This window comes from Pituophis catenifer, unplaced genomic scaffold (assembly GCF_029215685.1).
Source record: "Pituophis catenifer annectens isolate HBS135680 unplaced genomic scaffold, rPitCat1.0.hap2 SCAF_1, whole genome shotgun sequence".
NCBI lineage: Eukaryota > Metazoa > Chordata > Lepidosauria > Squamata > Colubridae > Pituophis > Pituophis catenifer.
The window spans coordinates 347,762,045-347,772,006 of NW_027256881.1; the positions used below are offsets into that span (position 1 = coordinate 347,762,045).

General features: G+C 43.2%; 1 protein-coding gene across 1 annotated transcript; it reads right to left on the reverse strand.

The window, feature by feature from the left end:
• Positions 1-1,713: 1,713 nt before the first annotated feature.
• On the reverse strand, positions 1,714-9,662 carry LOC139312460 (vomeronasal type-2 receptor 26-like; the record flags this gene model as incomplete). Its single annotated transcript, XM_070937272.1, has 3 exons — positions 9,408-9,662; positions 8,193-8,250; positions 1,714-2,576 (listed from the first exon to the last, which is right to left on the reverse strand). Coding segments are annotated over exons 1-3 (1,176 nt in total), but the record flags the coding sequence as incomplete, so codon positions are not given.
• Between the last annotated feature and the right edge of the window lie 300 nt (positions 9,663-9,962).

Below are 9,962 nucleotides of genomic sequence, written 5' to 3' on the forward strand. Positions count from 1 at the left end.
CCCAGCCCCCTCACCCCAGCTGACCCATGGCATTCACCCCTCCCTAGCTGCAATGGTTGATGCTCCCCTCTTTGCAAACTGGATACCCCAGGCTGTGGCAGGAGTGATCACGATGGCTTTTTGATTCCCTTTGAGCTGCCCCACTTTGGTTCAATTGAAAGGGTGAGCACATGGGCCAGACAGCTTCTGTTCCCACCATGCAGCAGCCAATTCAGTGCTTCGGTTTGCTGATCAATTCCATGGCCTGAGGTGTGCAGTTTGCAAAGAGGGGCCCACAAGCTGTAGCCTGCTGTCAGTGCAGGGCAGGACTGTGCTCTCCATACAACTATCTGGGAGGGGGAAAAATTCAATCTCTCCTGGAGTGACAGAGCCTTTAATTTAGGAAGCATCATCTATGGCTCTCCAGTTGGGACCACTGGTTGCATAATGCCTTTGCTGGCCTTGCTGGTGGACAGAATGTCAGGCCTGTCCCAGCTTAGACATTTAGGAAAGAAAAATCCTTGACTCTATCTGTAGAGTTGGGTATACTTTTACTAAAAGTCAAGTGGTTACTGCGTAAGCAAAACCAGATCTGAAGATTTCTGTATCAACCATCTAATTTCCCCTACTCCCAGGCCTTCCCCCATATGTCATCTTGTTAGTGTCCAATGAGGTTAAAATTAGTTGTTTTGGTAATAGTTCTAAAGTTTGATGCTTATTAGGTGGCCCTTTGCATTCTATTCCCATGCCTCTTTCCTTAGATCGTTCAGTCATTGTCTCTGGTTGCAAAGTTACTATTTTATCATTGTTGCTAAACAAGCACTATCTGTCATGTTTATGTGGCTATTACAACTTCAGGCTCCAAATGCAGGACCAAAAATCAATAATCAATTCTCACAGCAGTATTGCTTGTTAAGAGTGTGCCCAGGGTAAATTTTCTCCAGAGAACAGTGGGAGGAACTCTTAAAGACCAAAGATTGCACTCATATTTATACATTTGAGAAAGAAGGAGAAAATGATTTATGCATAAGGTGGTATAATCATACCTATTCATAATTAACAAACTATCAATTATGTTGCCACTCTTCTACTGTTACTATCTTCAACAGAGAAATATTCTCTTAATAAAAAAGTATATCAGTTACGTTGCCATAGAAATGTTGATAAAGCTTATTGAAAGCCAGAGAATTTCTATTTTATGGGCCAGCTAGCACACATTTCTCCATTCTTTCTATTTGCCACATGAGAGGCCATTTTATGGAAAGGGAGATGTTATTAAAAAGAACTGAATACTGGTAGAGAACTCTATAAAGCCTCAGACGTTGAAGGAAACAACCATATAGGCCTAAAAACACTTATTACAACTCTTTAAAACACTATTTTAAAATATAATTAAATTAAAAAGAATGGAATGAGAAAATGTCCTCCTTGAAATAATGAATACATCTTTAATAACTAGTTTTCCATCAACATTAGGCACTGGACAACATGAGGATATTTTGAAGGAATGATAAAGAAAAGGCTGAGTGATTGCTGTTGACCACAGATAAATTCTAACCAGTTGCAGCATTTGATAAGGAATTTTTTAATGGAGAAATTCCTCTTTGAAGACATTATTTTTTTTAGAAATCATCATATTCTAAACATGCCACAAAGAGAAATATAAATATAAAAAGCAGATCCCAGCATTAGTTAGACATTCTTGTTTCTTACTATATTTTCTCTACAATTCAGATCAGGCCTCAGCAGAATAATGTAGCATTTGGGGAAAAAGATACAAGCCAAGAGAGCAGCCCCAGAGGCCAAAATGGAGAAAATCTCCACAGCCATCATGAATTTCCCTTTGGTGCTCAGGTAGGTGAGGAGGAAGGAGATCCAAACACTGCAAAAGACCAGCATGCTAAAAGTAATGAACTTGGCTTCATTAAAACTATCAGGCAATTTCCTAGCTAGAAATGCCACTGTGAAACTGACAAGGGCCAAAAAAGCTAGATAGGTGAGGACCATGTAAAACATTAAAGCTGAACCTTCCTTGCATTCCAAGATAATCTCTCCAAACAAGGAATGGAAATCCAAGCTAAGAAATGGGGGAGAAGTTCCCAGCCAGGTGGCACAAAGTACTGCTTGGACCAGAGGACAGGCTATGACAATGGAGTTGGTCAGTGGTTTTCCTAAGAGTTTCCTTGTCTTGTTCCCTGGCTTGGTGGCCATGAAGGCCAGAACCACCATGACAGTTTTTGCCAACACAGAGGAAACTGCAAAGGAAAAAAGAATGGCAAAGGCAGATTGTCGTATAAGACAGGTGACTTTCCCAGGTTGACCAATGAAGAGGAAGGAGCAGAGAAAGCAGAGCAGGAGGGAGACCAGGAGGATGTAGGTGAGTTCTCTGTTGTTGGCCTTAACAATTGGTGTGTCATGATATTTATAGAAAATCACCAGGACTGCAGATGTGCTCACAGAGAGAAAAAGAGTGAGAGAAACTAAAGTGTATCCCAGGGTCTCTTGATAGGCAAGAAAGTGAATCTTCTTATCAATGCATTGGTCCTTGTCGTTGTTGGGATATTGGTCTTCTTGGCAGGGTTCACAGTGAGCAGCATCTGAAATCAAGAATCTTTGTTTAAGAATTCATTCATTCAAGCAAATCATGCTGCACTTATAATGATTCTAGGATAGATTAGCCAGTGACAAGGATTAGTTCAATTCCAGCTATCCATTCACTATGCACTTCCATGAGTAATGTGTCTTTCAGTTTGAGATTGCTGCCTGTTTTCTCCCCTACTTTATAATGGAATCCACAGAAGATTGATAGATCTGTTATCCAGGAATGTTGCTGTTTCGTTTATGTGTACATGATCCCTGCCTTAACCTCTCTGCTTTGTGCTTCAAATGTGTTCATTCAGACTTACTTGATTGCTCCTACTCTATCAAAGAGACATTGATAGATGAATCTCCTCTTTCTCAGACGGATCTATTTCCTCAGAGTTTGATAGTCTAGATCAGTGGTTCTCAACCTTCCTAATGCCGCGACCCTTTAATACAGTTCCTCATGTTGTGATAACCCCCAACCATAAAATTATTCCTAAGACCATTGAAAATATGTGTTTTCCGATGGTCTTAGGCGACCCCTGTGAAAGGGTCATTTGACCCCCAAAGAGGTCCCGACCCACAGGTTGAGAACCACTGGTCTAGATGGATGACGCATGCCCTAAGTAATAAGAATTGAAACTTTTACTGAAAACCCCACTTCCTTAGGAAAAGATTAGAATTTGGTTTTCACAATCAGATATTACGGGAGGAGTTGAAATGCAAGTTGGAGATTCATAAATTCTGCTCTAAAACTATCCTGCATGGAACTGCTGAGGATTGGGAAAGGCGACTTCTGTGGCCAGGACAATTTAGATCCATCAACTGAAAAGTTCTAGTGAAAAGTACGAGTGCATGCCAATCATATCAAAAATGATCACAATAAAGAAAATAGATTTAATGAATGTCTTCTTTGATCTTGGAAGATCTATTTTTGAAGTCTGCTCTACCTCTCTGATTTGAAAATGTCCCTTCTGGACAAGGGTCACACTGGTAGCAGCAAACCTGCTCGCCCTCTGGAACTCTTCTCCTCTCTCCTGCATGGCACCTCTTTGTGCCACATCTGGCAAAGGGGATGGTCTGAAAGAGAGATATTTGAAATTACTTAAGCAATGAACTTGCTGCATTCATTCTTTCCCTCATTCCTATTTCCCTTTTTTATTCCTCCTTCTATTTTCAGATTCTCTTCTTAAGAAATAGATTGCCACCATCTATCAAAAACCAGGAACAGCTGCTGGCGGATTCAGGCCATTGGCACTCCCAACCTACCATCAGATGTTGGAGATTGGAACTGGGATCTCAGCCTGTAGAGGAAGGCTTGTGACTGAACTACAGCATTTCTAAAAGGCATTGATGATCCATGGAAATCTATGTTGCTTGCTGTATTTGCATCCTGCATTTCAAGCAGACATTGTTCCCAAGGCTAACCCTTTGTGGAATGACACAAATCAGGCATGAAACGTGTTACATGCAAAGCTGATTTTACACCAAATGACTGCCAAGATTTCTGACTCAATTGATTATTTTTCCAGTTAGAAAGATGTTGTACATCTCAAGAAGAGAATGAATCTTTCCTTCAATTTACAACATTTCCTTGCAGCTCACCTTTGTGCCCCAGACGATTCCATCAGATTTAATGGTGAAATCTTGTCCTGGGGGAGCCTCAGGATTTACTTGCCCAACCTTCTTGGGGAGAAAAGATTGATTGGGGAGGAAAACCCAGTTGAGAAGATCATAACGAGCAGATCCCAGTCCATCTTCTGAGAAGGAGACTTCCTCTCCATCACTGTTGTTGAACTGCATATTCCTCAAATAGGGAAGAATCTGAAAGAAAGGAGACCTTCAGAAATAGGAGTATTTGGGCTAGAGCTATGGTTATGGCTTCTATCAGAACATGGTGACCATCTTGAGAAGATGAGTTCATGTCTGAAAAGCTAGAGGAGTTCTCTTGGTGGAGAACTGAGGAATCTGCAGTAACACCAAATATTTAACTCTGAAACTACAAATGGTTTTCCTTTGGTCCTTTGTATCATGGTTTCTTCAAATCCAGCTTTATCCAGCTTGGAAGGCAGGGCGGAGGATTTCGGACAATACCTGTATGACAAAATCGCTCAGATCCGGGGGGATTTGGACTCTGACTGGGTAGATCAGGGCAGGGTGACGAGGAATAGTCTTGAGAATGTTACCTGGGAGGAGTTTGATGCTGTGACTCTGGATGATGTGGACAGGATTTTGGGGAGACTTAGTGCGGCCACATGTTTACTGGACCCGTGTCCCTCCTGGTTGGTACTGGCCTCCCGGGAGGTTACACGAGGCTGGCTCCAGGGTGTTATCAACGCTTCGTTGAGTGAGGGTCACTTCCCCGCCGCCTTGAAAGAAGCGGTGGTGAGGCCTCTCCTCAAGAAGCCGTCCCTGGATCCGGCAATATTGGCCAACTATCGTCCTGTCTCCAACCTTCGCTTCCTGGCGAAGGTTGTTGAGAATGTGGTCGCGCGACAGTTTCCACAATTCTTGGAGGAAACATCCTATCTAGATCCATTCCAGTCGGGTTTCAGGCCTGGACACAGCACGGAAACGGCATTGGTCGGGTTGGTTGATGATCTCTGGAGGGCTCGGGACAGGGGTTGTTCCTCTGTTCTGGTCCTGTTAGACCTCTCAGCGGCTTTTGATACCATCGACCATGGTATCATGGTGCACCGGTTGGAAGAGTTGGGGATGGGGGGCACCGTATTACGGTGGTTCTCCTCCTTTCTCTCTGACCGGTCACAGTTCGTGTTGGCAGGGGGGCAGAGGTCGACCTCAAGGCCTCTTATATGTGGAGTGCCTCAGGGGTCGGTCCTCTCGCCCCTCCTGTTCAACATTTATGTGAAGCCGCTGGGCGAGATCATCCGTGGCTTTGGGGTGAGATACCACCAGTACGCTGATGACACCCAGCTGTACATCTCCACTCCAGGCCACCCCAACGATGTCCTTGAAGTGATGTCCCAGTGCCTGGAGGCTGTGCGGATCTGGATGGGGAGGAACAGGGTAAGGCTCAACCCTTCCAAGACTGAGTGGCTGTGGCTCCCGGCATCCCGATATAGTCAGTTGACTCCATCACTGACTATTGGGGGCGAGTCGTTGGCCCCCACAGAGAGGGCTCTCAATCTGGGAGTCCTCCTGGATAGGCAGCTGTCCTTGGAGGAACATCTGACGGCTGTAACCAGGGGGACCTTTTGTCAGGTTCGCCTGATCCGCCAGTTGCGGCCCTTTCTTGATCGGGATTCCCTGTGCACAGTCACTCATGCCCTCGTCACCTCTCGCCTTGACTACTGCAATGCTCTCTACATGGGGCTCCCCTTGAGGAGCACCCGGAGGCTCCAACTGGGCCAGAATGCAGCAGCGCGGGTAGTGACGGGAGCAGCCTGGCGCTCCCATGTAACACCGCTCCTGCGCAAGCTGCACTGGTCCCAGTGGTCTTCCGGGTGCGCTTCAAGGTGTTGGTTATCACCTTTAAAGCGCTCCATGGCATAGGGCCTAGCTATCTTCGAGACCGCCTGCTGCCACCGACGATCTCCCATCGACCTGTGTGCTCCCACAGAGAGGGCCTCCTCAGGAGGCCATCAGCCAAACAGTGCAGGCTGGTGATCCCCAGGGGGAGGGCCTTCTCTGTGGGGGCACCTACCCTCTGGAATCAATTGCCTCCAGAGATAAGGAGAATCCAAGACCTCGGTGCCTTCCGCCGTGCCCTTAAAACCTTCCTTTTCCAGCAAGCCGGGCTGGCCTAATTTTTTAAGTGTTTTTAAGTGTTTTGTTTATTGTTTTTAATTAATGGGGCCAAATTTATATATGTATATTTTAACTGTATTTTAATATTTGTACTTGATGTTTTTACTTGGCTGTTCACCGCCCTGAGTCCTCAGGGAGAAGGGCGGTATACAAATTCAAAATAAAAAATAAAAAAAAAAAATCAGAATAAGTACACTGAAAGATTTTAGTGCCACATTCCAAAATTAATCATATTTCTAAAATTAATTAATTAATTAATTAATTAAATTTATTTATTTGTCAGTCATATATAAGATAACAGGTAAAAGTATAAACAGAATTTGGATACATGAAAAGATTAAATAAAAAGGAATATTAGGAAAGGGACGGTAGGCTTGTTGGTATGCTTATGCACGCCACTTACAGACGTCTTGGGAATGGAGTGAGGTCAACAGTAGAAAATCTAAGGTTAAAGTTTTGGGGGTTTGGGGAAGTAACCGCAGAGTCAGGTATTGCATTCCAGGCATTGAGCACTCTGTTGCTGAAGTCGTATTTTCTGCAATCGAGTTTGGAGCGGTTTACCTTGAGTTTGTATCATTGTGTGTTCGTGTATTATTGTGGTTGAAGCTGAAGTAGGACATTATAGCAGATAATTTTGTATACTACACTTAGGTCAGACTGAAGGCAGTGTAGTTCTAAATTGTCTAATCCCAAGATTTCGAGCCTGGTAGCATATGGTATTCTATTGTGAGCAGAGGAGTGGAGTACTATTCTCGTGAAATATCTCTGGACTCACTCAATTGTATTAATGTCTGAAATACAGTGCGGATTCCAGGCAGATGAGCTGTATTGAAGAATTGGTCTAGCAAAGGTTTTGTATGTCCTAGTTTGCAGTATAATATTACCAGAAATGAAGCTTTGCAAGATTAGATTAACAACTCTTAATGCTTTTTTGGCAATGTTGTTACAGTGAGCTCTGGCACTTAGATCATTTGAGATGGGTACTCCAAGATCTTTGACAGAGTGAGGGTCGTCTACGAGGTCGTATATGGTTTTCCTCCTGTAATACTTGATTACATGTAGTTTTAAATATTTACTTTGTCCTGAGGTCTTGTAATTGATAAATTCACTTTAACAATGATGAAATAATTTATATGGCAACAGAGTACAATTCCTCTGATTCTGATTTCTCTGCATGAGAATTGAACAGAGCACAATGCAGGAACCATGTCTGATGAAATGGACATCAAGGAGAAGGAAAGGCTTGCCCTGGTTTGTCTCTTCACTGTTCAGAGAAGTTCAACGTCTATCAATTAATGCAGAAAAGTCTGATGTGTTTGAGACAAACAATCCATTAAGACTATTTTGAGTCCTGCTTTATGTGCTCAGGTGAACCAAGATTTGCTGCATTCACATTACAACCTGAGCAGTACAATAAATGTAAAACAGGAGAAATTGGGTGGGGTCAAATAGGATGTTAACTGATAGAAACATAAACCAAGGGTAAAAGGAATTGAGTGTCTTTCTACAAGTTGGATTTGGGTTATATGCTGAGGGAAACGGAGGTTGTTATGCAACTGTCTCAAGTAGGACTTCTACTGACTTCTGGAAGCTTCTTTCTCAAGCACAGCCAGATTGTTCTTTTGCTCTCAGCTGACATCTACTCCCTGTCATGGTTACCTCCTGAAACTCTGGCAACCATTGAAGCCTTTCAGGACTTTATGAAGGTCTTTCTTCTATGGATCTTATGGACAGCTCATTTGGTTTACTTCTCTTCTTCCCCCCGCCCCCAAACTCTTCCAACAAAACATTATTCTTATTTCATCTCTTTCTAATAATTGCTTTTAATATGTTTTCCTTTCTAAGGAAGCCACAGAAATTACCTGCCATGACTGGACTTTGGAGATCCTCTTTCCATGCCTCATCATGGTTGGCTAGGCTCTGGAGCCATACATCACATGTAAAGTGTGTGCCACAGCAAAAATGGCATTGTAGATATTGTAACTTTCAGCTGTCATGCTTGTTTCAAAAATGTAATTGGGCAGATTCTGCAGATTCTCCTTTCCTGTACATTGTTTTTCCCCATTGGAGGGATCTTGTCTGGTTGGTGAATCTTGCAGCGAAAGACCTTTTCCCACAATAGAGGGAGAAATGCATCCCCTTGTGGGTTCAAGGGGTCTAAAGACTGAACAAAATGTTTGAATTCTGAAACATCCCTGGTGTGGTCCCTGAAATGCAAGACTCCATGGAAAGACTTTAGAAATAGCAAGGTGTTTTTAGATTCCATCGCACTAAGTTTCCAATGGGAGGTTAAGATCCAAACATTCCGAAATGTTTTCTTCTTGAATTATTTATGGAGAAACAAAATTGACTGTACACTGACACTACATTTGGGGTCTCCAAACAGAATAATCACTTCAGTTTTTGACCAAGTCTGGAAATTGAGAAGTAATTTTTTGTATGTAATCTCAAAATCATGTGATTTCAGCCTTTTAGTGAAGGCCAGGCAGATCTCCTTCTCCTTAAGCATTGGCATCAGAGTTGAGATGAAATGTTCTCCCCTGTCATCTTCAGTGGTGAAAAGTCCAACCCAGTTCCACTGGAAATACAGGAGTAGTTTAACTAGACCTACATACTGAGGAGACTCCTTGGGATTAATCCAGAAGAAGGAAGGATAAACTCTTCTCTCTCCCTGAGAGAACTCAAAGCCAACACCGAGCTGAAAAACAGTGAGATTCATCTTTCAAAGACAAAGTAAAGTCTTAGGGCAACTTTAGGAGTCACCATTGTGTGGATTTTGCTCCACCAGTCAGGCTGAGTGACCTTCAGTGCCAAGCTTCATCTCCTTCCCTTCTTAGGGAGAGCCACCACTTACACATCTTGACTGATTGTGATATGTCAGAAGACAAGAGAAGAAACCAACAACCTGATGCAGGAAATAAATGTCACTAAAATGATGGCTACCCTTTAATGAAGAATAAATGAAGAGCCACAGGCTCATGATGTGCCTCCCCCAAACTACTTTTAATTTCCTCTTGGCTTATGTGTGTGTTTTCATCTTTGTCTTATCCATATTATATCCAAGGGAGCTCTCTTACCTGTGGGACCTTGAAGATGCTGAAGATGGAGGCCATCAGCCTTGAGAGTTTGGAGTTGAGACCACCAATGACAGACAGCAGAGTGTCCTGCAGGTCACATTTGTACCCTGGAACCACTTGGCCTCGTGAGGAGAGTATGGAGAGGCTGTTTAAGGAAATAAATATCTCACTCTGGTAATGGCCATGGATGTGGAAGCCAAGGGAGATGTTGGGGAGCAGAAGAAAATCCTTATTGACCTCAGAGACAGCAAACATCAATGCAAGGAACTGCTGGTAGTTACTGGTGATGAATCTGTAGTGAGCAAAACATTGGCAAACATTACAAGAAAGCTTGTGCATGGCTGTAGATTTTGCTTCACTGTTTGGGGGGACTTTTGAGGGCAGAAACTCCCAAATTTCAATGGGTTTCGGGTTTTTTCAGAGTATTTTCCTTGGCTAAACTTGGATTACTTTGTGAGAAAGGAAACAAGTCTTTCCGTAGATATCCGGACTGTTTTATACTCTCTATCATCCCTGCCATATTCACTCTGCTGCGGTGGCTGTAATCCTTTCCAA